This window comes from Barbatula barbatula, assembly GCF_947034865.1.
Source record: "Barbatula barbatula genome assembly, chromosome: 23".
Classification (NCBI taxonomy): domain Eukaryota; kingdom Metazoa; phylum Chordata; class Actinopteri; order Cypriniformes; family Nemacheilidae; genus Barbatula; species Barbatula barbatula.
In genome coordinates, this window is record NC_136786.1 from 12,749,809 (window position 1) to 12,774,096 (window position 24,288).

The 24,288-nt window shown below is 39.1% G+C and overlaps 5 protein-coding genes across 11 annotated transcripts; 2 read left to right on the top strand and 3 right to left on the bottom strand.

Moving 5' to 3' along the window:
- Positions 1 to 640: 640 nt before the first annotated feature.
- klhl15 (kelch-like family member 15) lies at positions 641 to 6,272 on the bottom strand. Of its 2 annotated transcripts, none has more exons than XM_079447740.1 (4): positions 6,014 to 6,272; positions 4,999 to 5,080; positions 3,477 to 4,188; positions 641 to 3,363 (listed from the first exon to the last, which is right to left on the bottom strand). In XM_079447740.1, exons 1-4 carry the CDS (start codon positions 6,072 to 6,074, stop codon positions 2,254 to 2,256), a joined length of 1,965 nt encoding a protein of 654 aa, XP_079303866.1. In that variant the 5' UTR covers positions 6,075 to 6,272; the 3' UTR covers positions 641 to 2,253. The 2 variants fall into 2 exon arrangements, with proteins under 2 accessions (XP_079303866.1, XP_079303867.1); XM_079447741.1 differs by lacking the exon at positions 6,014 to 6,272 and adding an exon at positions 4,593 to 4,690 and having other exon boundaries at positions 684 to 3,363; positions 4,999 to 5,128.
- Positions 6,273 to 7,241: 969 nt separating this feature from the next.
- On the top strand, positions 7,242 to 12,246 carry eif2s3 (eukaryotic translation initiation factor 2, subunit 3 gamma). Of its 4 annotated transcripts, none has more exons than XM_079447749.1 (13): positions 7,242 to 7,317; positions 7,644 to 7,751; positions 8,180 to 8,243; positions 8,361 to 8,488; positions 8,762 to 8,883; positions 9,045 to 9,139; positions 9,255 to 9,413; positions 9,559 to 9,693; positions 9,782 to 9,876; positions 9,987 to 10,131; positions 10,226 to 10,395; positions 10,507 to 10,679; positions 10,818 to 12,246. In XM_079447749.1, exons 2-13 carry the CDS (start codon positions 7,683 to 7,685, stop codon positions 10,879 to 10,881), a joined length of 1,419 nt encoding a protein of 472 aa, XP_079303875.1. In that variant the 5' UTR covers positions 7,242 to 7,317; positions 7,644 to 7,682; the 3' UTR covers positions 10,882 to 12,246. The 4 variants fall into 4 exon arrangements, with proteins under 4 accessions (XP_079303875.1, XP_079303877.1, XP_079303874.1 ...); XM_079447751.1 differs by having other exon boundaries at positions 7,243 to 7,327; XM_079447748.1 differs by having other exon boundaries at positions 7,275 to 7,508.
- Positions 12,169 to 20,248, top strand: zfx (zinc finger protein X-linked). 3 transcript variants are annotated; one of them, XR_013786163.1, is made up of 9 exons: positions 12,347 to 12,430; positions 13,268 to 13,366; positions 13,461 to 13,775; positions 14,000 to 14,158; positions 14,261 to 14,398; positions 14,482 to 14,616; positions 15,151 to 15,300; positions 15,380 to 16,689; positions 19,128 to 20,248. XR_013786163.1 is itself a non-coding variant. In XM_079447742.1 (8 exons), exons 2-8 carry the CDS (start codon positions 13,300 to 13,302, stop codon positions 16,603 to 16,605), a joined length of 2,190 nt encoding a protein of 729 aa, XP_079303868.1. In that variant the 5' UTR covers positions 12,169 to 12,430; positions 13,268 to 13,299; the 3' UTR covers positions 16,606 to 17,831. The 3 variants fall into 3 exon arrangements, 2 of the variants coding, with proteins under 2 accessions (XP_079303868.1, XP_079303869.1); XM_079447742.1 differs by lacking the exon at positions 19,128 to 20,248 and having other exon boundaries at positions 12,169 to 12,430; positions 15,380 to 17,831; XM_079447743.1 differs by lacking the exons at positions 12,347 to 12,430; positions 19,128 to 20,248 and adding an exon at positions 12,908 to 12,943 and having other exon boundaries at positions 15,380 to 17,766.
- On the bottom strand, positions 17,814 to 19,331 carry LOC306889074 (lipocalin-like; the record flags this gene model as incomplete). Its single annotated transcript, XM_079447758.1, has 6 exons — positions 17,814 to 18,130; positions 18,222 to 18,323; positions 18,412 to 18,525; positions 18,619 to 18,698; positions 18,790 to 18,929; positions 19,119 to 19,331. The coding sequence occupies 6 exons, from the start codon at positions 19,329 to 19,331 to the stop codon at positions 18,111 to 18,113; spliced, it is 669 nt and encodes a 222-aa protein (XP_079303884.1). The 3' UTR covers positions 17,814 to 18,110.
- Positions 20,249 to 20,866: 618 nt separating the features above from the next.
- On the bottom strand, positions 20,867 to 24,124 carry LOC306911865 (lipocalin-like). Its single transcript, XM_079487560.1, has 6 exons — positions 23,740 to 24,124; positions 23,459 to 23,598; positions 23,271 to 23,329; positions 23,056 to 23,169; positions 22,859 to 22,960; positions 20,867 to 22,774 (listed from the first exon to the last, which is right to left on the bottom strand). The coding sequence occupies exons 1-6, from the start codon at positions 23,923 to 23,925 to the stop codon at positions 22,755 to 22,757; spliced, it is 621 nt and encodes a 206-aa protein (XP_079343686.1). The 5' UTR covers positions 23,926 to 24,124; the 3' UTR covers positions 20,867 to 22,754.
- Positions 24,125 to 24,288: the final 164 nt, after the last annotated feature.

Sequence of the window (24,288 nt, forward strand, 5' to 3'; positions counted from 1 at the left end):
GAGAACAATGTTTAACACTATATTAAAATAATAACTTAACTTACTTTTCAAAAGTACGGTACTTTTAGCTCGAAAATGTGAAAGTACCACTTTCTTGTAGGCCCCGCTGGGATTCGAACCCAGGATCTCCTGTTTACTAGACAGGCGCTTTAACCAACTAAGCCACGGCGCCACGTGCAAAACATGCGTACTACACATTATATTACTAAGTCTCCTACTAATACGACTGATGTTAGACATCTTAACGATTTGCTTACAACTGCCAACGTCTCTAAAATAAGTAAACACATGTAATTGATGATAGAATAAACATCGGTTTTTTTATATTTCCACTCAATTAGAATAATCTCTAAGCAGAACATTATTTATATGACCTAACAGTTATTTAAAACTATTTTTTGAGGTAATGTATGACAGTAAGGCATAACGATTATTCTGATAACATACAGCATTACCCTATGTTTAACTCCATTTTAAAAACGGATTTCAAAACAGCTGTTAACTTTGTCAAAATTTTGGAAACGTGGATCATTGAAGTGCTTTTTCTTAGACTACTTAAGTGTGATGTTCATCTGATTTTGTCATTGCAATGGTGCTTCTATCATAAAAGAATAAGCCAAACACAGGAGCACAACATGTTACAACAAAATGCTTCTTGTATTCAATTAGGAAAACTAAGAGCTGGACAGTATGAACATTTATTTTTGGAAATTAGTTTACAAAGTCTCCAAATACCAGTGAGATCAAGATAATGACTGAGATAAACATGTTAGGAATCTGATTATTCTCCTCTCAATAACAAGTTACAGGGCTATGATGAAATATTATAGTGGAATAATTGTCTGTTATTCTGCTAAAGGATAACAAGACAAGGTTAAAATCTACTGCAGACACATTCTGTGCATCTTCATTATTACAACTTGACCCCCACCGACCACAGTTTGGCATCAATATGTACATGACATTAGCATGGATTCTGGACACAAAAAGGTGACTTACAAGACAGATACATAAGGTCATAAAGTTAGTGTTGTGGAAGATCAAAATATATCTCAACTAGAAAATATGTAGTAACAAAGGGTAGAAAGTCGAAAGACACACAAAATAGTTCACCCAAAAAGGAAAATTTGGTCGTTCTAAATTTAGATTTCAGATATTTGAAAGAATGTTGGAAATCAAACATTGACTCCCAAAGTAGCTTTTCCCTATGGTAGTCAATAGTGCACCAGAACTGTTTTGTTAAAACATCTTACCATTTTTAACATATTTTATACACGTTTGGAACAACTTAAGGGTGATACTGATTTTCTATTTATGGCTAACCTATCCCTTTTAGCATAACGGAAAATGAATCCATCGTTATCACATCTGATATTAATACGAAGAGGGAAAAGCCTCATAGAACTGCTGTTATTGTTTAATTAGACATTAAACAGACAATGCATATGTGCTTTAGCCCTTTTGCTTGTGAAACAAAATGAGAGCGAGACACACACACAAAAAAAGCAGCTCATATTATACTGAATGGATCGAGGCAAGGCTATACCATTTTAATAAATAAATATAAAATAAGCATAAACACAACCAATAAATGTGGGAGAACCACATGTCCCCTAATCTCTGCCCTCCTCTTTCTGTCTCTGCAGTCAACTGTGGAGGGCCGATGTTATTGTAGAGCAGTGACATATGCCCTTATTTGAGTGCAATGCTTGTCAACATCATAAGAATTGTTTTTTACAATCATAGTCATTATCATCACCTACACAACATCACTAGTATCAGCACAAATGCATTCTTAGATTAGTAAACGTGAAAGAAAAAGGCAGGGTTGTTTAAATAATTTTTTCATGAGTTGTGCAATCTCTACTTCATTTGTTTTCATATAATCGCTTCTAGATGCAGCAGACTATTTAGATTCCTGTCGTGGAATACGTATTGTATGCATAAACATGATTTCCCCTAAAACACTAGAAAGAAGGAATAGAGTGAAGCATCACAGAAGACGATGTGGTGAAACATGAGGAATATATTATGTGCTCTACAGGATAATGCTTACAGTGCAGTCAAACGTATGACCAAAACAAGGTTTTAATATGACCCAGTAACAAACTTTCCTTTCTACACTGAAACCCTAAAAAGTTTTTTTCTTAAATAAGCACTGGCCTACAGTTTAAAAGCTTCAACAGTATTAGTATTACTTATCACACCTGTAAACGTTTTCTCCTAAACAGTCCAGAAATTACAAAAACAGCCTCAGCTGCAGCGTCTCACATGTTCCAGAACATATTCTGGGAAGTGCAAACTACACACTTGTAGCCCGTCCAGTTTGCAAGGCATTCTGGGATACTCATCCTCTTTCCACTTATTGTCCTCGGGGTCAAAAGTGAGAATAGAGTCGCTGTAATGACCATTGTAACAAAGTCCTCCAAGCACCATGATTTGTTTGTCCAACACTGCGACTCCATGCCCGCTACGACCGATGGGCATAGAGGCGAGAATAGTCCACTCGTCTGTCTCAGGATCGTATACCTCCGTCGAAGGACAGCCCTGGGACTCAAATGAAGCGCGCAATATCACGCACACCCCACCAAACACATACAGCTTCCCATTGTGGGAGATCATTTTATGGAAGCAACGTGCATAGTTCATCTTTGACTTGTTCTCCCAGCAGCTGGTGAGGATGGGCGTGCGACGTGTGCGGTGTTCGGACGTTCCATCCCGACCTGGATCGAAGACGCATACTTGTTTTGAGGTGGAAGAGGAGGTGATACCACCGGTGATATACAGCTTTCTGTTAAGCACCGTTCCTTCGTGCCCATACTTGTTTACAGGGTATGGATCAACAAACTCCCACTTGTCCTCAACAATATCATAACGCTCCGTCGAATAGAACGTCTCGTCTCGAGTGCGGCCCGCGACAGCATAAATATACTTTCCGATGACGCCAACAGCGAATTCAGATCTCGGAACGGACATATCTGACATACGCAGCCAAGAGTTCTGTCTGGGATCATACCGGTAAACTTTGGAAGAAGCATGGAACTCTCCATCTGGACCCAACTCTTCGCCACCCAACAGGAAAGCAAAATTGTTGACGATAGCCAAGCAGTCAGGACGGAGCGGGACTTGTGGGCCTTCCAGTTCCCACCACACTTTAGGGCGATGCAGGAGGAGGATCTTACTGTTGACCATACTGTGGCCAATCATTCCACGAAATACAGCCGTCTGGGGTCGCACTGATCTGATGCGGTTGGACTTGGAATCAGCCAATGGCTGTTCGTTCACCTGATGGATGTAGCTGAGTGCCTGGTCAACTTCCAGTCTCAGTTGGCGGGAATACCGGTAGAACTCTGATGTCTTTACCTACATGAAGAAGTAAGAAATAAGAAACGTTAGCATATAGCTGACAACAATAAACAAGTTGCAAAAAACTACCATAAAAATTAGCTTCTTTTGTGTTCAGGAAGAATTGTTACCTTCTCAAAGATGTTAGCGGGAGTCATGAGGCAAAAGCGCAGGTTCTGCACCACAGCATCCGTATGCCTCCAACGTCGCCGGTCATGTCTCAACCAGGCCTGCACGGCCTCGTACAGCTCAATTTCCGGAAATCGACTCAACTGGTCACTATCCAGGTACGCCATTAATTTCTCCAAACTCAGGTAAGAAAGGAAGTCCGGTCGTGCCATCAGAGGCACAAAGTTCTCCAGCAGAAAAGCATCAAGCTGCTCTTGCACCCCTTCTACGCCAACACTGAAGTCTTCCAGCAAGCGCATTACCTCGGCGCAATTCTCCAAACAGATCTTGGCCAGCAGGAAGGAGCAGCAGAACTCTACCGCCTCAGTGAGCTGCACGTACATGGCAGCCTGCAGAATCTCCTGCACCGTCACCATGCTCAACTCCAAAGAACCGTAGTACATGAAACGAAGGACATGACCGAACCCAGCTGCCGTCAACCCCTTCATGTGAATCTTATCCTGGTCACGTTCCCGCATGTCAGCCGTAAACATGACTCGGAAGTAGTCGCTTTGTGTTGCTAACAGGGCCTTGTGGGCCTGGAAGTGGTGTTCCTCAATGAGCAGCGTGACATCGAGCAACAGCCGCTCCTCGTATAAGGCTCGGAAGCCTGAGGACACGCTGCCATCGTGCACTTGGGAAAGGTACACCTCCACATCCCCCGCCATTAGGCACCTGCAGAGACACAGACTCTCTCATTAATAACACGTCAAGAAGAGTTGATACGTTCCAATTAAGTCGGTAATTTCTGCGAAGTTGGTGATGGAGAGATTTGGGCATTTATTTTCTCATGTATTTGTGGGTAATATGATCGATTTGTCTCGTGACACAGAGCTCCTAACAAGGAAACTAAGAAATGAATATGATACAAATCTTTTAATTAATGTCCAGAAAAGCAATTTTCGACAAACAAATTGTCTCAACTATTTACAGTTTAGGGAATATTAGATTGTGAGAAACATGCCAGTCTTCAAATAAGCCTCTTGAAGGACTTAAAGAACTTTCAAACCTCAAATATTCAGATTCTGCTGCTGAGAGGCAAACTCTCCCCCACACTACCCCTTCTAGTGCACACTCACCTCTGATTGGCCACGGGCATGTCACAGGGGGGTGTCCGAGCCAATCAGAGGACAGTACCTCTCGTGTCCGTAGGAAATTTAATTCTGAAGATTTTCACCTAAATGACAAATTGAACAAGCCCTGATCATTAAAATAACGTGAAAATTACCAATAGACTGACATAGTACAGATGCTTCAACGAATAAACATTCCATTGTGTTACTGATGTGTTAAATTTATTGACATAAATAAGAGTTAGTTAAGGAAGGAAAAACTATATTTTTGTACACAGCATTTTATAGTTTAACAATCATTTTTTAATTAATCATTCGATGAAGTACAACCTTGACACTGTACCCTTAGCAGGTTGTGTGACTTTGGGAAAAAAATAAGGGGTGATGATGACTTTTGCTTAAGTTATGTTACCTTTTTGAGGCCTCCTGGCCAACCGTCGGCTTCACTGCACTGAAGGGGCGTTCACATTTCCTCTGCTTGTACTTGCCCTGCTCTACAAACAGGTGAAATCCACATGTTGGTAAAAAATTCTATATAACGCATCAATACATCAGAGAAGACGAAGTAACATCGGATTTGTTGTCTGAAAGAACAGAGGCAACAAAATATTTTATTCTTAGATTATTTTTCTATTTAAATTGTCTGTCAAATTTGTTTTCGTTTTACTGTTAAACCATACTCAAATAACCATACAACCATCAAAGTTTTAAACAATTAAAAACTGGGTGTCAAAATAATTCATTTACAATGAACCCTTCTAGAGACCTTTAAGTTTAATTCACATATCTGTATTATATGAATGTACCATTTTGATAGATTGTCAGTCTTCTCTTTGACGACTTAACACTTGTTGTCAAATACACTTGACCTTCTTCTTGTTGATAGAATTCACAGTATGATAAAATATTATATTTGTATTTGTTACTGCTGTTGATTCAAAACGCCACAACTAGGATACCACTTTACATTGAACTCAACCTTGTTGTTTTTTCAATCCTTTGAACTTCAGATGACCTCATTCAGCAACTCACTAAATATACAACACTTCACTGGCTTCAGAGAAATCCATATTGTGGGCTACCGAATGAGAGTTAAGACTGTATTTGTCATTATTTGAATGTTTGTTTCTGCAATCATTTGTCTGCAAGCGACTAGACCTTAAACGGTAGCTGCCTCTCTAAACTTAGACAGCTTGCGTTTGCGAACGTTACAATGATGCATATTAAGCATAAAGATGCTGTCTAGGTAGGCAGCTCACTAGGTTTTAAGACACAGCCAATAATTAACACTGATTCGTTTCACTGCATGTCAACCCATAAAGAAGAAAATTATGTGCTGTGTTTTGAGCTACAATGCATTACAATTAGTGGCATATTAGGCGCAACAACGTTGTATGTGAAATACAATTATTATTGCAGTGTTTTACCTCGGCGATGCGACTCCACGCAACCCCGCTTCGACCAGGGAGCCCGAGGTCCTTCGGACATGGAGTGCTAGTGTCAGACAAGGATCAGGAAAATTAAATATAAAATGTCATTATAGACGGCGACATGCTGCCCATAAGCGTCTTTCAGTGGCAATAAACCGGTGTTATTTGAACGGAATTGCTAAATGTTGTTTATCTATAGCCTCTACAGCAGTCGTAGACGCCATATTATTGTCTGCACTGACGTCATTTCCCGAACAATTTTCGGAAGAACGGAAATGTAATAGATTTTTATACATTATTTATTTTTACACACCCTTGAAGTTCACACTTATGTATTTTAATGTAATGTATTTTAATCAGTCACTGATTACAATATATGATTACAAAACAGGCTGCAAAAAGTCAGAGTGCCAAGAAAATACATTTTGACATTTTCATGGGAAGTTTAAATGTAATAGTTTTGTATGCGATTAAATGTACATAATAATTGTTTGCATTGCCAAAGATTTGACTGTAGTTATACGCACACAAAAATTACATTTATTATGATTTCAGTTTTACTTTTTGTATAAATTATACCTTCTTTGTCGGTCCAATGGTTAGTATGAAACCGTGGGATCCTGAAGTAGTGCCCCAGGGGGACATGCAGAGATGTAACTTTTTTAAATGACCTTTTTACGTAATAGTTAAGTTTTTTTATAGGGTTATGTGTTTTTAATGTTATTTGGTTTGTTTGTGCTTTACATTATTTAATTAAATATTTATTTTTACTATTCTAAGTATTAATGTAAACATTTAGTATAAAACGATATTATTGTTTAGACTGATGACGTTGAAAGTTTTTTAATGTTTTTTTACCATAGTTAAGATCCTCTATGAGGGGCTGGGTGTTTAGAAAATCACTTCAAACCAAACAACACTGGCCCCTATTGACTTCCATTGCCAAGTCGTCATTTGTGTTTAACAGAAGAACATGTCGAATACAGTTATTGAACAACATGATTTCGAATAAGTAATGACAGAATGTTTATATTTGGATGAAAACCTTTAAGAGGTCGAAAGTTATTTTCCTAATTTGACTTACATGCATTTCCATTTTAAAAACTGTAGCATCGTTGTAATGTTAAATGTGTTACACAACGCTGCACTGCCACAATATATAATTTAACTTATAAAACAAACCGACTTCCTGTCAATAACATGACCATTGATTTTGCTGTATGACTGTGAAAACAAAAACTACTAAATGCACGACGTCATAAGTAGAAGACGGACCCAGCTTTCCCCCTCATTGAGCCAACGTGTGTTTAAGTTGGTGTATTTTACCAAATAATTAACGAATAATTTTGTTATTGTTATGTAGGTATGCTATGTGCTTAAATGATAAGCACAATCTAGAACACATTCTTTTTTGTTCCTTTTTGATAATGCTCGCGATGCATAGAAACTGATTGCATCATCCCCGTGCCCACAGAACGTTTTGGATAAACACGTATAAATGTTTGCCTTATTTTATTTACATACATGACTTGTAATAGGAAATCGCAGTGCCTTTATGTGCATTACAAATATCTAAACTGAACGTTTTATGATTTAATGCAATAAATGTATTTGTAAAAATGGTCAGGCACTTGCCTGGTCATACTTCCATTCCTTTTCATTCAAGATGGCGGGTGACGAGTCTGGAACAACGTTGGGGCAACCACATCTTTCCAAACAAGATCTCGGTACTTTAGTAAGTCGTCTTGTGTAGCTTATTTTCATCGTATAATACGTTGTCTGGGCACGTGTTTTTATCGCCGGTTCAAGTTGACTCGTTTTTGCGCACATTATGATGGCAGACATGCTTGTTAGCTGTACCGGCGAAAGCTTACCACATGATTCATTCGGGAAAGGAGAAGGACCCCGTGTAGAAAATATGTCTAATGTTATAAAATCACAACTGTTTGCCACAGCAACAATGTCATTGCGATTAATATAGTTTCAGCTATGTTAACTGTCATGAATTGGTACTCTTTACGTGCATGGTTTGAATGGATGGTGGATGCAAAAGAGACTCGTAGCTTTTTTTCTTTGACATAGTGATTCTTTATTAATTTTGTTTATTCTATAGAGACTGTTTTTGATTCTAGTAAATGTTAAGAAATCTGTTCTGCTTTATAGGATGTGACCAAGCTGACCCCTCTCTCCACAGAGATCATTAGTAGGCAAGCCACGATAAACATAGGTGAGGTTTATTTTCTGCTAGATTAATTTGATACAGACAAACACTGACATAATCTGCTAAATAATTTAGGTTTTATGTAAGGTTTGCTAAACTATTATTTTCTCTTTATGTACTAAGGAACTATTGGTCATGTAGCCCATGGAAAATCAACAGTGGTAAAAGCGATCTCTGGAGTTCACACTGTCAGATTTAAAAATGAGCTGGAGAGAAACATTACAATCAAGTTGGGTTACGCTAACGCAAAGGTAAGGGCATAGTTTACTTTCATGTAATTATTGCAAGCTGCACTCTGAGTCAAAAGCTAGAAATGGCAATTATTTGATTCAATTTAAGCTTGCAACAGTAAATTGCAGCTTCGTCTTTATTTGGGGGAAATTTATTTTTTCTCTGTAAGAGAATCTGTTACAAGACTACCGGAAAGAGATACCGGAGTAATAAAATAGACCACAATACTTGATATACTGATATTTTTCATGATGATTTGCATAAAATTAAGCACATTGAATTTTCTTTTCAAGGTGTATAAATTGGATGATCCAAGTTGTCCACGGCCGGAGTGTTTTAGGTCATGTGGCAGCAGCACACCTGATGAGTTCCCCACAGACATTCCTGGCACCAAAGGCAACTTCAAATTAGTTCGGTACGATTGCAATGCTTTTGAACTTTAAATGCAAACTATTCTGTTATATTTGTGCTTTGAAATCAGGTATTTGAGTGATTAAGTTTTCACCTTAAGTATATACTGGTAAATTATAGCAAGCATTGATTATCCAGGATATTCTGATTATCATTTCTTATTAGACATGTCTCATTTGTGGATTGCCCGGGTCACGACATCTTGATGGCCACCATGTTAAACGGAGCAGCTGTCATGGACGCCGCATTACTTCTAATTGGTAAGTATGTATCTCCCTACCAGTTGCCATCGCAATCTTGCAAGTTCCAACTTCTATGACGATGGTACTGAAAAAAGATTTTCTAATAAATGGCTCAACTTATTTACTCTTGCAGCTGGCAATGAATCTTGCCCTCAACCACAGACATCGGAGCATTTGGCAGCCATTGAGATCATGAAGCTGAAGCACATACTTATTCTGCAAAATAAAATCGACTTGGTGAAGGAGAGTCAGGCCAAAGAGCAGTATGAACAGATCCTGGCTTTTGTTCAGGGTAAGAGTGCTCTTCTGAAAAAAAGTATAGAAAACACATATTCAACTTATCAAGTATAAACAAATCCATGGAACGGGTTATTTAGCAGAAAATCCTGTTTTCCCTCACACCATGAAGTTAATACTGTGGTTTCACTCTCTCGCAGGCACGGTAGCAGAGGGAGCACCAATAATCCCAATCTCAGCCCAGCTAAAGTACAACATCGAAGTTGTCTGCGAGTACATTGTAAATAAGATCCCTGTGCCTGTCCGCGACTTCACCTCTGAGCCTCGTCTTATTGGTAGGAGACGGTTTGTATTGGAAAACTACTAAGATCTATTCTTCCCAGTGCCAGTTGAGATGAGAGATTGTGTGTTTGTGTCTTAAAGTAATCAGATCATTTGATGTCAATAAGCCTGGCTGTGAAGTAGATGATCTGAAAGGTGGTGTAGCTGGAGGAAGTATCCTCAAAGGAGTACTGAAGGTATTTTTGTCGTAATTATTCCCAAATCACGTGTGTTGTCAGATAATTGCAGTAGATTGACTGCTATTATCGTTTCTATTTCATGCTGTTCACCTTTATTTTGATTCAAGGTTGGACAAGAGCTTGAGGTCAGACCAGGCATTGTTTCTAAAGACCACGAAGGGAAACTAATGTGCAAACCCATCTTCTCCAAAATTGTCTCGCTGTTTGCCGAACATAATGACCTCCAGTATGCTGCACCCGGTGGCTTAATTGGTATGCAAACTGTACTTGCTATTCTCATGTCCATTTGACCCGTGGTAGAAGTGAAGTACATTATTTATTAAGTAATGTACATTCTCTTTTCCAGGTGTTGGCACCAAGATTGACCCTACACTGTGCAGAGCGGATCGTATGGTGGGGCAGGTCCTCGGGGCTGTAGGGGCTCTTCCTGAGATCTTCACAGAGCTTGAGATCTCCTACTTTCTTCTAAGAAGGCTGCTCGGTGTGCGCACTGAGGGTGACAAGAAAGCAGCCAAGGTGAACCATTTATTATAAATGCATCCACTGAAAACCAAACTATTTTAGTATCTTGAAGCGTGGACCTTTTACAATGTGATGACAGACTTTGATCTCTTTCATGGACTACAGGTTCAGAAGCTGTCGAAGAATGAAGTGCTGATGGTTAACATTGGCTCGCTGTCGACAGGAGGACGTGTGAGCGCTGTAAAGGCTGATTTGGCTAAAATTGTGCTCACCAACCCTGTCTGCACAGAGGTGGGAGAGAAGATCGCCTTAAGTCGCAGAGTGGAGAAACATTGGCGGTGAGCAGCATTAATCTGGGTTTTGGACCCTTTTATACTTATTCAATGTGAAACACAGCTGTGAATTTTCAGCTTGGTTATTGTTAGACGTCATGAATGAAAGCAGACTGTTTAAATCATTGTTCTTTTTATTTCTAGTTTGATCGGCTGGGGGCAGATCCGAAGAGGTGTAACCATTACACCCACAGTTGATGATGATTGAAGATCGACCACATCTTGTCAATGTCGCTCCGACGGACATAATTATTACACCATTTTCACACATACCCCTGCACAGGCCATCGTGTTTTGCGGTCAACGCAGACTGGAGAGAGATGATCTTTTGGAGTGGAACGCACCGGACCTGTATTTTAAGATGTTTACCATCCTATGTGAAAGGATTGGTGTCATTTATATATGAGAAATACAATGAAAACTATTCCTTGGCTTGAAAAAGCAGTTGTCAACATCTTTCAGTGATGACTAATAAAAACGTTTTGGATCAAACTTGTGGTGTGAGAATTGTCTTCTAAGTTTTTTTGAAAGTAGCCAATAAAGTAGTCACATTACCCACACAGGTTGTGGTAGTACTTCTATTTTCATGGCTTTATTCTTAAACCTAATTTTCCAGAATTTTGTTAGCAAATATAGGAGTTTATGATGCAAAGCATGTTTCAATGTTTTTACCCCAAACTAAGCAGTACCCAAGTGAAAACATTTCAACACCTTATATTTATAATACGTTAACGATTTACTCTCCAGAGGCATTGGAAACTGTGCTTTGAGGTTTTTAAGAAGCATTTCTTGTTATTCCTCAATATTATTCAAACATGTTATATTTGACAGTATGTTAAACAACATGGGGCTATTAAAATACTTAACCCCCTGTGCTGCTGATTTTGAGGGACATTTTTACCTATAATTCAAGGCATATTTTGGGGCTATATTCAAGGGATATCAGGGCTATTATAATACTGGACTTATCTTCTAACACAGATTTCTATTACTTCACAAATAAATACAAAAACAGACATGTATTAAACGCATTATTAATGCATTTTTTAAGCGAGTAGTTACAGATCTGGTGTTTTTTGAGTGGGGACTGTTGATACATTTTTAAAGGATTATAATCCATATAATAACTAGCCAAGCAAAACTGTTAAAATGTTTTCCTTTTTAAGTCTAATTATAAAGATAACAATGGAAATTGCCGAACTAAGTCGTTGGAATGGACTACTCTGCAAATATGTATTAAACGTTACCTAAAGCAGACTGACAAAAGCTTACACGCTAAATTATTATTTTTTTAAATCCATAAGTATAAATCCATAACTGGCTAACGTCCCGAGCTCGCTAATCACTCTGCATCTACTCTCGCAACAAATTACATGAAACTCCACAAAAACTTCCTCACAAGTCAATTCCAAAGCGCAAAACAAACACAAAGTGAAAATCATTGATTCTGTGTGATATATCTCTACTTTAAAACACAATCGGTCCGAAACAATACAGCTCGCGGGCCTGCCAAAAAAAAGCCACGCAGCGGCCACTCGACTGAGATTCCTTCCGCATTTTCCTGCGGCTCTGCGGCAGTGACGTGCGGCGTAAATGCCGGTGGAGCTGGAGGCTGCAGCGCCTCGGCCCCTCCCCTCCGCGCTTTTCGGCGGCCCGCCCTACTCACACAAGAAGCCCGTATGCGTTCTGCCCGAGTCTGGGGGTGGGAGAAGGAAATGCGTACGGCCTTGGAAACGAAACAAAAAATAATACAAAAGGTAGGCCTCTATATTTAACCGAGTCTGAAGTGCTAAGCGTTACGTTTGTATGGTTTACATACGAAGCGATATTTGAGTGTATGAACTCGAACTGAAATGTTGTCGAATTTATCGTATTATGAAATGATCGCTTTTGCGGTCTCGCGTAGGCCTTTGTTAGCACTGAGCCGCGGCCTTCCGCGGCCTAAACTAGGCCGCTGAGTCGATACTCAGAGGGTGTGTGAGTAATTCTTATTATGGTTTGTATATAATAGAAAATGTTTAAAACTTATGCTCAAATTCACGTGGAGTCACAATATTGGCGTTAAAGTATGTATTTATGAGATTTAGGAATTAATTGTAATAATTCAAAATGGCGATGGGTTTGAGGAAGGGCGTGTCGTAGGTTTTATACGAATGGGCGGGGCTAGTATCGACTCTTCGTCAATGACAAAGGAACCGCCCAGTTTATCACTAAGTAAACAGATGGGATTAAAATGTAAATACAGTCTTGCAGATTATGGGATTGGCGGGGTCTGTTTATTTTATAGTTGTATGCGTTTAAACGGTTGTTTTAGCAACCAAGCAATTGATCTACATTTTCCTATTATATTTCTGTATGCTCTGATAAATTATTTATTGCTTTCTTGTGCAATCTGGTGTTCTGTTATTTTGATATATATATATATAATATCTAAATGTATTGTCAAATGTTGCTGGAAAATTGATCTAATACATAGATTGAGATATCATTATCATGGATAATGCCTTATTGTTTTTCACTCACAATTTCAAACACAAATCTGACTTTCATTTGTTCTAATGTTTTTTCTTTTCTTTTGCATTTCGTGTCTGTAGGTCTTATATTATGCAGATGACAGGCATAGACAATGGATGAAGATGTAACAGCTCTCTCTCTCCGTTCCCATGAGCCCAAGATCATATTCCATGGGACAGGTAAACAAACCATGACCATGGTGTAGCCTGTCAAGCTGGTTCTATATGATTATGTTTAGACATTTATGTGCAAGTTTGTGTATTCATGGGAAAGGGGATGGAGAGGAAGATGAGGTGGTGGTAGAACTGCAGGAGTCTGTTCTCGTGTCTGATGTGGAGGGTGAGAAGATTGTGGTCCATGGCCTCGCCACTGATGAGCTGGTCATCCAGGAAGCTATTGAGGATGTGGTAGCTGAATACGTGTCTTGCGCAGAAGAAGATGAGGGGCTTGCCTCCATTGCAGTGGAAACCTGCGTGATGTCTCCAGATGATGTGGTTCTGGAAGATGAAGGACTGCAGGTTGATGTGGTAACTGACGTTCAGGTACAGGAGGACCCTGATACCTGTGGAGACTACCTCATGATCTCTTGTGAGTGGGATTAGCCAATGAGAATAGATGTTTGGTTTAAATGATATTAAAAGGATATGACTCCCTATTGACAAATTCAAAGGCCCTACCTTGTAAATAATTTTTTGGGCAGAAAAAATAAATAATTTAAATCTAAATTGTAACATGTTTCGTATAAAACATTACATGATAACATGCAGAACCCCACAAAAATGCATTGACTTTTTGCCTTGGGTTAATTGCAGTGGATGAGGCTGGAAAGGTGATTTCTGATGATGATGCTAAAGTCACAGTTGAAGGCACTTTAGAGGATCCAGAAGATGTGGAAAAGGTTGATGATGATGATGGTCAGGAGGTCATTAAAGTGTACATCATCAAAGCTCACCCAGGGGAGGAGGACTTGGGTAAGTTACATTCCAGTTAACTTCAACCTCCCAAGTTATTTAGTTAGTGTTTTATTCCTTCATTTACACAGTTATTGCATATTATTAAATGGGATTTTGCAGGGGGTACTGTTGACATAGGAGATGCCGAGCTCGATGTAGATGAGACCGTGGAGCTGGTGGATTCCTGTGGAATGCCTATAAGAGAGAAGATGGTGTACATGTCAATGGATGAAGCCAATCAAAGCCAGGATGACATTAGTAAATCCTGTTTATGCCAGTTGATGATGTAGGTTCTAAATCTGAGTGCCTCTGTTGACACTGTTTGCTCTTCTTTCAAACAGATGTGGCTAAAATCACAGATGAGGTCTACATGGAAGTGGTGGTAGGAAGTGAGGACCCTGGAAATGCTCACAGGACACATGATAATGCATCGCTCAACAAAGACTTCATGCCCGTGGCCTGGGCAGCAGCTTATGGTTAGTGAGACGTATACATGCAACACTGGTCCAAACCCTTTTTTTTAGTTTTGCATTGTTGTGGTACAAACTTGACTCTGAATGTTAATTCAGTTTAGGAAAAAGAATTAAAGTTGAGTTAAATCGAAAGTGATCTTTAAGTTCACGTCAAAATCAAAATTGTGTTATTTTTTACACACCCACATGATGCTCAACATGTTTTATGACCACCGGGCATTTTCCGAAAAAAATAAAGATATTTTGGGTGTCATCAAGAGATTTCCGGACCTCCTCATAGTCCATCCGCTCATAGTGACTCAATTTAACTTTTTTCATTGAATTGAACTTGATTTTGATGTGAACTTTTCTTTTAAGGTACACATTTTATCACAGTGTGTGTTTTCTGGGATTTGAACGTCAACCTTTGCGTTGCTAACACATGCTGTACCTGTTTACTTGAAGGAACGCAGTCATATAATAATGCACAAATATAATTCAGCACAAATGTATTGGATGGAGATGCCGTCTCATAACCTCGAATGTGTATTTTATCAGGTGGAGAGGAGAATGAAACCGGCGAGAATAGAAATGGAGCAGCTAGCGCTCTGTTGCACGTCGACGAATCTGACATGATCGGGAAACTCAACCGCCAACGAAGCAAGAACAAGAGCAAAAAACGATCTGAACTCCGGCACATTCAGACAGGTACGTTCTAGACAATTTTTTTTTCATTGTAATTTTTTTGTTTGTTAATTTTTTTTTCTTCTATGTTTTTTCCCCCCAGCAATCATCATTGGACCGTATGGCCAGCCTCTCACCGTGTACCCTTGCATGCTGTGTGGCAAGAAGTTCAAATCGCGTGGTTTCCTTAAGCGCCACGCTAAGAATCAGCACCAGGATGTTGTAAACCGAAAGAAATACCAATGCACTGACTGTGATTACACCACCAACAAAAAAGCAAGTCTCCACAACCACATGGAGATCCATACCCTTAGTAACAAAGCTCAGTATGAGTGTGAAGTGTGTGGAAAAGATTTTCATCAGCAGGCGGCGCTCTTCTCCCACAGGCTGCAGCACCACCATAGAGATTCCAAGCTTCAAATCTCATCGTCCGCTACAAAAATGCATGAGTGTAAATTTTGTGAATACGAGACAGCGGAGCAAGGGCTACTCAACAGACATCTGCTGGCTGTTCACAGCAAGAATTTCCCTCACATCTGCGTGGAATGCGGGAAGGGTTTCCGGCATCCCTCCGAGCTGAAGAAACACATGAGGACTCACACCGGCGAGAAGCCGTACTCGTGTCTTTACTGCGACTACAAATCGGCAGACTCTTCCAACTTAAAGACGCACATAAAGACCAAGCATAGCAAGGAGATGCCGTACAAGTGCGACCGCTGTTTCCAGACATTCGCCGATCCTGATGAGCTTTTACAGCACGGATTGACACACGAGGAGGCCAAAACGCACCAGTGCAGCCACTGTGACCATAAAAGCTCCAATTCCAGTGACTTAAAGCGTCACATCATTTCTGTTCACACCAAAGACTACCCGCATAAATGCGAGGTCTGCGGAAAGGGCTTTCACCGGCCTTCCGAGCTAAAGAAGCACTCCGCTGCCCATAAGGCCAAGAAGTTGCACCAGTGCAGGCATTGTAACTTCAAAATTGCAGATCCATTTGTTCTCAGTCGGCATATTCTGTCCGTACACACCAAGGAACAGCAAGCTTTCCCTGACAAGAAAGGAGTTAAGAAGACATTTGGACTAGGGGGTAAGAAAATTTTAGGCGGAGCTGGCATATCCAGGGGCCACCGAGAACGACGGGTGTACCAATGCCAGTATTGCGACTACAGCACAGGTGACGCATCTGGCTTTAAGAGACATGTGATCTCCATCCACACCAAAGACTACCCGCATCGCTGCGATTTCTGCTCGAAAGGTTTCCGGAGACCATCGGAGAAGAATCAGCATATCGTGCGACATCACAAGGACCTAATGCCTGTCATGTGACCTTTATAACGGCTGCCATAGCAACACCAATCAAAGCACTGAGGCCATCCTCGACAGGAACAGGTTCATCCTGGATGTGAGGATGTGAGTAATTTTAGACCCATAGAGCCAAAGCTGAACGCTTGGAAGCCAGCCAGATCACGGATGGTATAAGCAGAGTGAAGGTGCAAAGGAAAAGGCCGCTCTGTGTTGATTCATAGTTTTGATTAGATTGTTTTGTGTCTGGTTTTCACAGGTTGTTAGAATGTCAAATTCATGCTTGTGTTGAAGTCCAACACATAAATCCTAATGTTAAATCATCAAGGGTGGACACCATACATGGTGTTAAATTTTGTGTTTGCAAATTGAATTATGACTCCTGTGGTACATCTTTTACTTTACAAAAAAACTTAATTGGGTAACTTAAATGGCTGTGGAATGTGTTTACATAAACAGATTTGATAACAGCCATGAACGTTTTCAGTTAACTATGGTGGATTCCAGAGCTACAGATTAAAATTAATTAAAAGTTCACAATTTAGTCTATGACCTGGTTCCTGAAAACACAAATCTCAAATATCATAAATATCTGACAGTTTTAATGTAAATAGCAAATCTCTGTAGTGGGCTTTGACAAAATAAGCAAGGGTCCTGAGCTTAGATAGGCTCTCAGAAAACTTGCATTTAATTGACAAAATATATTCGGTCATGACAAAAACTAACCAGTAAAACATATTCGGTGCAGGAGATCCAAATAAAAAAACGTTAAATAAGTTTACTTATAAAAGCCACTGTTTAATAAAATAATTAATTGAATTTGATGTAGGACATATCTTCCTGCTAATATTTTCAAGAAAAAAACAATGACAAATAGTATTTAACTAAAACGTTTTCGGAACCTCATCAAATCACCCCAAATAGCTGGTAATCTATAGTTTTAATAAAGAAAGATGCGAGTGTGTTCATGTGTATCTGAAAGTGATCATTTGGCTGTTTGTTTGTTGTAAAACTCGCTTTCAAATTAAGAAAGATCTTTAGGGTAAATTTTATTTTTTACACAGATACTTAAAATATATAATTTGGAATAATGATATTCTCAAAGATTGTATGTGGTGTCTATATGAAATATTTGTAAATACAGAAGTAATAAACAGTATTTTGTGTCCTAGTTGTTTTTGTTTTGTGTTTCATATCATTGATTTTGAAATTGAACTGAACACAAAAACACGCAAGCTCATTTGTGGAAAGGTTTATTTTCATAGCAGTAAAAAAAAGAACATTGCGTAATACAATTCTTTTCAAAGTTGAATCATTTGCAGAAACCATGATAGCGGACCCCTTGAGACTTCATTTGGAGAAACTGTGATTTGTTTATGTAAACACATTTAAGGCACAAAGAGGGACTGATTCTTGTTTCCATATTAAGTCTAAGAGACTAAAAACCAAGCAGAATGGAGGCCAGATGTTAAGGTCTGTGTTTCCAGGTGAAATGAAAGTTGAAGTTGTTTTCTTAGCTGATGAGACTCTTAAGCAGATGAGCATTCTTCTACAAAAGAATCATTCATAATAAAAAACATTGAAATATTCTTAAAAGCTTTTTTTATCAGTTTAAGAATTCATAAATACTGTAAATGTACCATTTATTGGCAGAATGATTATGTTCTCCTCCAGGACGCTATTGTCCAGAGAAAAGTTCCTGAACTTCTCCACCACGTCTTCAGCAACGGTTGTGTTACGACCTTAAAACATTACAAGTCTATTTTAGCATCACATGTTCATCAAAAAAGTCATTCTCCGCTTTGTAGTTGGGACAAAGTGAGCTCTTACTGTAGAGTGTGTTGAGAATCTCAGATACACCTTCCTTGGTCTTGATGGTGTGAATAAGGGCGTATTCATCAAATCTGGCATCAACCACACGCATATCGTTGTCATTTCCCCAACCTGATAGATTGTGAAAACATAATACATTAAGGGTTTGTGAGATATTTGGAAAAATAGAAAGATAAATGTCTGGGTATAGGGCAGGAAACATACGCTGACTAGTAAAGACGAAGCGTCCCAGAGTTTCAGTTTTGTTGGCAAGATGATTCATCCTCCAGCAGGAACCGTCCTCACTAAGAAACAAATGAAGCCATTTGAAGCCTGTTGATTCCTTTAACATTGCAACAAAGTAAAGAATATAAGGTGAAACGGATAAAAGCTTACTTTAAATTGGCGAAACTAATGTCAATGTCTCCGTCTTCGGTAGGCACCAGCATAGCAGTACCCATCTTCTTGTGAGCCTTGTGACTGACAAACCAGTCTGCATTTGTAGCCATACCAGTGATATACCACTTTCCACCCATCTGAAGACAAAAGAGTTCAAGCACGGGGCTTAAATGAAAGACCATAGCACACTGTTGTGTTCATAATTACTTTAGCTTATCTTAAATAAGCTTTTCCTAGAACCAACTGTGAAAATATTCACGCAAACTGTAGAAAAATGTCATGGTATATAGTGAAAAAGTTAGGTTTTCTATAATGTATATTTTTACCTTTTCCAGATCAAAGTCAGTCATGGGCATAACTTCAGCAGAGACAAACACTGCACAAAGCAGAACGCACATCATCTTCAACACAACACTCATCATGGCTGCAGAAATGTAGAGTTCTCTCTCTGTATGTAGTCTGAAGGAAAGCAATGCTTGCTGTGCTGAGAGAAGAATGCCAGTCCCTGTTTTATCCCTCTGTGTGAACCCCCCTCCCATTTCAATCCTCAGGGCAGGCCCTCCCACATCTGCAAAATACAGGCGTCACATAACTTCAACATGTCTTTTTTTCTAGGTCTATATGATTGTTTGAGGGTATCTCTGTGCTTTAAAATTGCTGTATTTCTGAATTTTGCATTGTGAGCTCCATAAGAGTCTGTTGTGGAATAAATACAAAATGATTTAATACATTTTTGAATAGCAAAATTTAAAACAGCTAAGCTCACATTTTTAAAGAGAAAAACAAGTTTATTCATGTACAGTATATCTGAACCTTTAGGGGTTATTTTTATTTTAGAAGTTAAGAGATCTAATTTGATGTGTATATGTAATTTTTGTAAATACAGAAGAGATAAACAATATTTTGTGTCATAACTGTTTTTTTTTCATTTTGGAATGGAAATTCAATGTAAATGGAGAATTTGAACTACACAAACATTGTTCATGAAAATATTTATTTGCTAGCAGTGTCATTTTGGTGATTGTTTGACAGGAATTACACAACATTGCATAATACCTAATTATTGCGTAATAATGTTTATTATTTTCATGATGTCTCATTTGGGAAAATTTAAACAATTTGTCTACATCCCATAAACCTTGATAGGAGGCCCATTTGGACTTCATTAGGAGAGACTTTGATTCTTCATATGGAAGCGCAAAATAACAGCATTTAAGGCACGGAGAGGAATGGATTTTTGAACCAAAGCCAAGCGGAAAAGAGGCCAGTGGTCTGTGTTTTCCAGGAGAAGGACTGGACCAGTTTTTTTTGTGGTTGAAGAGACGCTTAAGCAACTGAGCATTTTCCTACAAAATAACAATTAACAAAAATGAGTGAAACATTCTGCAAAGCTGCTCACGATACTAAGGTTTGATATGTTGATCAATAAATCTGTGAGGCAGCTGCCAAGATTGTCAACATTGGGTTTGTTTGTGGACTCATATCAAGTAACAAACCACATTTTGGTGGTGGTTCCCAGAAAAAGTTTCCTGCTTCTCCCCCATTTGCTGATACCCAGGGTGTGATTTGTGACTATGCTCTTTCTAATTCCCCCCTTTCCTCTCCCTCCTCCCTGCCTTCAAGTTCAGCTCATTGAAAGTCTACTAAACCTACGTATAACATACGTAGTCATGTTTGGTATAATCTTAAAGGTGTGGGTGCGATGGGTCAAATGTTATAATTTCTTTAACAACAGAATGGATTGAACGACATGATTAAGAATCAACAGTGTACTCCTTATCTGAGTGTGTTTTCCCAAGATCTCTCACAGTCACTCTCACAGTTGGGGGTCCCTTCAGGCCATGAGAAACTGACCAACCAAAACCTGTTCGGTGAGTTTTATGACTCCGAGGTACATTTACAAACAATAGAGTGCCTGTAGATCTGGGGTCTTCAACTACTTTTCTTTGAGGGCCAGAGCCCGGTTGCAAGACACCCCTTAAAGTAATTGTATTAGTATTGTTACTTAGGTGTTTTTTTACCCTAAGGGGTGTCTTGCAACCGGGACTCGAATCAATAAGCACATTTACATTTAGTCATTTAGCAGACGCTTTTATCCAAAGCGACTTACAGATGAGGAAACATTGGAAGCAATTACATAGGCAAGAACAAAGTCCTAGTCATGGGCATAACTTAAGCAGAGACAAACACTGCACAAAGCAGAACGCACATCATCTTCAACACAACACTCATCATGGCTGCAGAAATGTAGAGTTCTCTCTCTGTATGTAGTATGAAGTAAAGCAATGCTGGCTGTGCTGAGAGAAGAATGCCAGTCCAGGTTTTATCCCTTTGTGTGAACCCCCTCCCATTTTAGACCTCAGGCTCTCTCACATCTGCTCATAACAGGCGTCACATAACTTGTAACTTGAACACGTGTTTTTTTACATTTACATTTACGCTTTTATCCAAAGCGACTTACCAAAAATGTCAACAATAAATGCAATTGGAACAACAAAAAGCATAGGCTAAGTGAGGAAAAACTGGTCACTCCACAAATGTGCAACAGATCCAGAGAAATATCATGAGCCTGATATTTTTCCTTTTTGGCATAGCACTACAAGACATTGTTTATTTGCAGAGCGTATGGGTCTGGAGGGTACATAAGTCTGTATTAGCAAGTGAAGATATGGGGGTACCATATAGTGGTGGTCTTGTAGGCCAAGAGCAGAGCTTTGAATTTGACGCCAGCGACTAATGTAACTTAATGAAGAGAGGAGTGACGTGTGCTCTCTTCGGTTCATTGAAGACCACTCTTGCCGCTGCATTCTGGATCGTCTGTAGAGATTTGGTTGTGCAAGTTGGGAGTCCAGCCAGTAGCGCATTGCAACAATCGAGACTGGACAGGACAAGGGCCTGGACTAGGACTTGCACAGCATGTTCAGACAGGAAAGGTCTTATTTTCTTAATGTTGTAGAGCCTGAATCTACAGGACCGGGTGGTGCTGGCAACATGCATGAATGAAGGAGGCATTTATATGGCGTTTTATTGTGTATTGCTGTACACCCAAAGGGCTTTACGATCATATGAGGGGCGAGTCTTCTCAACCACCACCAGTGTGCAGCATCCAACTGGATGATTGTAGGTTGCGCTGGAATGTGACCAGTGGGGAAGTGTGTGTAGTGTACGGAGAAGTTGAAGTTGTGTCAAGAGTGATCTCTTTTTTTTGGGTCTATGTGATTGTTTGTGGGTATGTCTGTGCTATAGAATGGCCGGATATCTGAATTAGACATTGTGAGCTCCATAAGAGTCTGTTGTGGAATAAAAAAAAAAAGATTTTCATTTTTGAATATAAGAATATCTTACTACTCGCATTTTTAAGAGATAAGATTTTTTGTGTTTATGTATATCTGGAATGTGGCCATTCCACTGTGGTCTGTATGTTGTAAAACTAATTTTACGTCTCTCAGTCAAAGACCTTTTAGAGTTATTTTTATTTGAAGTTAAAATGTCATATATTTTTATGTAATTTTTGTAAACACAGAAGAAATAAACAGTATTTTGTGTCCCTTTTTTTTCATTAATTTGGAATGAAAATTCTATTAAAATGGAGAATTTGAACACAAACATTGTTCATTAGAGATTTGAACAAATCCATGATAGATGTACAGGTGTCGTATTGGTGATAATTTGACAACATTGCATAATACATTATTATGGCATAATACTTTTATGATGTCTCATTTGGGCAATTTGAACCATTTGTCTACATCCCAGGACCCCTTGATAGGAGTCCCCTTGAGACTTCATCAGGAGAGACTGTGATCATTCTATGTAAGTGCAACATAACTGCATTTAAGGCACAAATAGGAATTTATTTTTGAAGATTATAAGTGATTAAAATCAAGCAGAAAAGAAGCCCGCAATTCAGGTCTGTGTTTTCTGGTGAAGGAATTAACAAGTTGATGTGGTCGATGAGACCCTTAAGCAACTGAGCATTCTCCTACAAAAGAATAATAACAAAGAAAAATAAATCAGTGAAACATTCTGCAAAGCTGTTCACTGTAGATAAATCCTGTAAATGTACCATTTGGTGGCAGAATGAGAATGTTCTGCGCCAGGATGCCATTGTCCAGAGAAAACTTTCTGAACTTCTCCACCACGTCTTCAGCAAGTGTTGTGTTACGGGCTGTGACGATAAAACATTAAGAGTCTATTTTAGCATCACATGTTCATAAAAAAATGTCATCTCTGCTGCGCAGTTGGGACAAAGGGAGCTCTTACTGTTGAGTGTGTTGAAAATCTGAGATACACCTTCCTGCGTGGTTTTGGTTTGAGTGATGGAGTATTCATCAAATCTGCCATCAATCACATGTACATCCTTGTCATTTTCCCAATCTGTGTGATTGTGAAAACATAATAATACATTGAAGGTTATTATATATTTGGAAAAACTGTAAAACATCAGTTCAATTTCAGGTATAAAGCAGGAAACACACATCCCGGAGTTTCCGTCTTTTTGGCACGATGACTCATCCTCCAGCAGGAACCGTCATCTCTTAAAAACAAATTAAGCAAATTTAATTAATTCTTTGTGAATTATTCGAACCAATAATTAAAAGTCGTTTTGATTCCTTTAACATTGCAACAAAGTAAAGAATATAAGGTGGAACAGTTAAAAGCTTACTGCAGAATGGCGAAACTAATGTCAATGTCTCCGTCTTCGGTAGATACCAGCATAGCAGTACCCATCTTCATGTGAGCCTTGTGACTGACAAACCAGTCTGCATTTGTAGCCATACCAGTCATATACCACTTTCCACCCATCTGAAGACAAAAGAGTTCAAGCACGGGGCTTAAATGACAGACCATAGCACACTGTTGTGTTCAGAATTGTTTTAATGTTAATCCAACTGTAGTACATTTGCATGTTATATAATAGAGTAAAATAGTTTGGTAAGTTTTTACCTTCTCCAGGTCAAAGTCAGTCGTAGGCATAACTTCAGCAGAGACAAACACTGCACAAAGCAGAACGCTCACCATCTTCAATACGACACTCATCGTGGCTGTAGAAGTGCAGGATTCTCGGTCTGTATGCCGTCTGAAGTTTGATAAAGCAGTGCTGGCTGTTTTGAAAGAGGTGCCCATTCCCATTTTATCCTTCGGTGTGAACACCTCACCCCTCCCTTTTCTGACCCTCAGCCCTCCCACATCAGCCCATTACAAGTGTCACATAACTTCTAACTTGTACAGGTGTTTGATTCACCTTTAGTCCCGTGTCTGCAGGCCTTGAGAATACTTCATAGATGAGTTTAGATCAATGTCTGGCTATGGAATAGCCCGATGTCTGAATGATGCTTCATGAGTTTCAGAATTATTATAATTTGTTAATATAAAAATTCAACGCATCCAAACGTACACACAAGTATACCTGGAACGTAGCCATATGGGAGTGGTCTGTTTGTTTTCAATCTTACTTTCAGTTTACACTTCTTTCATTTATTCTAAAATATCTTT

What these genes read in the sequence shown, in the direction of transcription:
- eif2s3 (XM_079447749.1), top strand. Translation starts at nt 7,683, where the DNA reads ATGGCGGGTGACGAGTCTGGAACAACGTTGGGGCAACCACATCTTTCC. An exon ending in GATCCTGGCTTTTGTTCAGG is followed by an intron (nt 9,414 to 9,558) that starts GTAAGAGTGCTC and finishes ACTCTCTCGCAG; the next exon opens with GCACGGTAGCAGAGGGAGCA. An exon ending in TGCACCCGGTGGCTTAATTG is followed by an intron (nt 10,132 to 10,225) that starts GTATGCAAACTG and finishes TCTCTTTTCCAG; the next exon opens with GTGTTGGCACCAAGATTGAC.
- LOC306911865 (XM_079487560.1), bottom strand. Translation starts at nt 23,925, where the DNA reads ATGGGAATGGGCACCTCTTTCAAAACAGCCAGCACTGCTTTATCAAAC. An exon ending in GATTTTCAACACACTCAACA is followed by an intron (nt 22,961 to 23,055) that starts GTAAGAGCTCCC and finishes TTATCGTCACAG; the next exon opens with CCCGTAACACAACACTTGCT. An exon ending in TCTCATTCTGCCACCAAATG is followed by an intron (nt 22,775 to 22,858) that starts GTACATTTACAG and finishes ATTCTTTTGTAG; the next exon opens with GAGAATGCTCAGTTGCTTAA.
- klhl15 (XM_079447740.1), bottom strand. Translation starts at nt 6,074, where the DNA reads ATGTCCGAAGGACCTCGGGCTCCCTGGTCGAAGCGGGGTTGCGTGGAG. An exon ending in CGTGGAGTCGCATCGCCGAG is followed by an intron (nt 5,081 to 6,013) that starts GTAAAACACTGC and finishes ACCTGTTTGTAG; the next exon opens with AGCAGGGCAAGTACAAGCAG. An exon ending in CCGCTAACATCTTTGAGAAG is followed by an intron (nt 3,364 to 3,476) that starts GTAACAATTCTT and finishes TTCTTCATGTAG; the next exon opens with GTAAAGACATCAGAGTTCTA.
- zfx (XM_079447742.1), top strand. Translation starts at nt 13,300, where the DNA reads ATGGATGAAGATGTAACAGCTCTCTCTCTCCGTTCCCATGAGCCCAAG. An exon ending in GATCATATTCCATGGGACAG is followed by an intron (nt 13,367 to 13,460) that starts GTAAACAAACCA and finishes TTCATGGGAAAG; the next exon opens with GGGATGGAGAGGAAGATGAG. An exon ending in ACTCCGGCACATTCAGACAG is followed by an intron (nt 15,301 to 15,379) that starts GTACGTTCTAGA and finishes TTTTCCCCCCAG; the next exon opens with CAATCATCATTGGACCGTAT.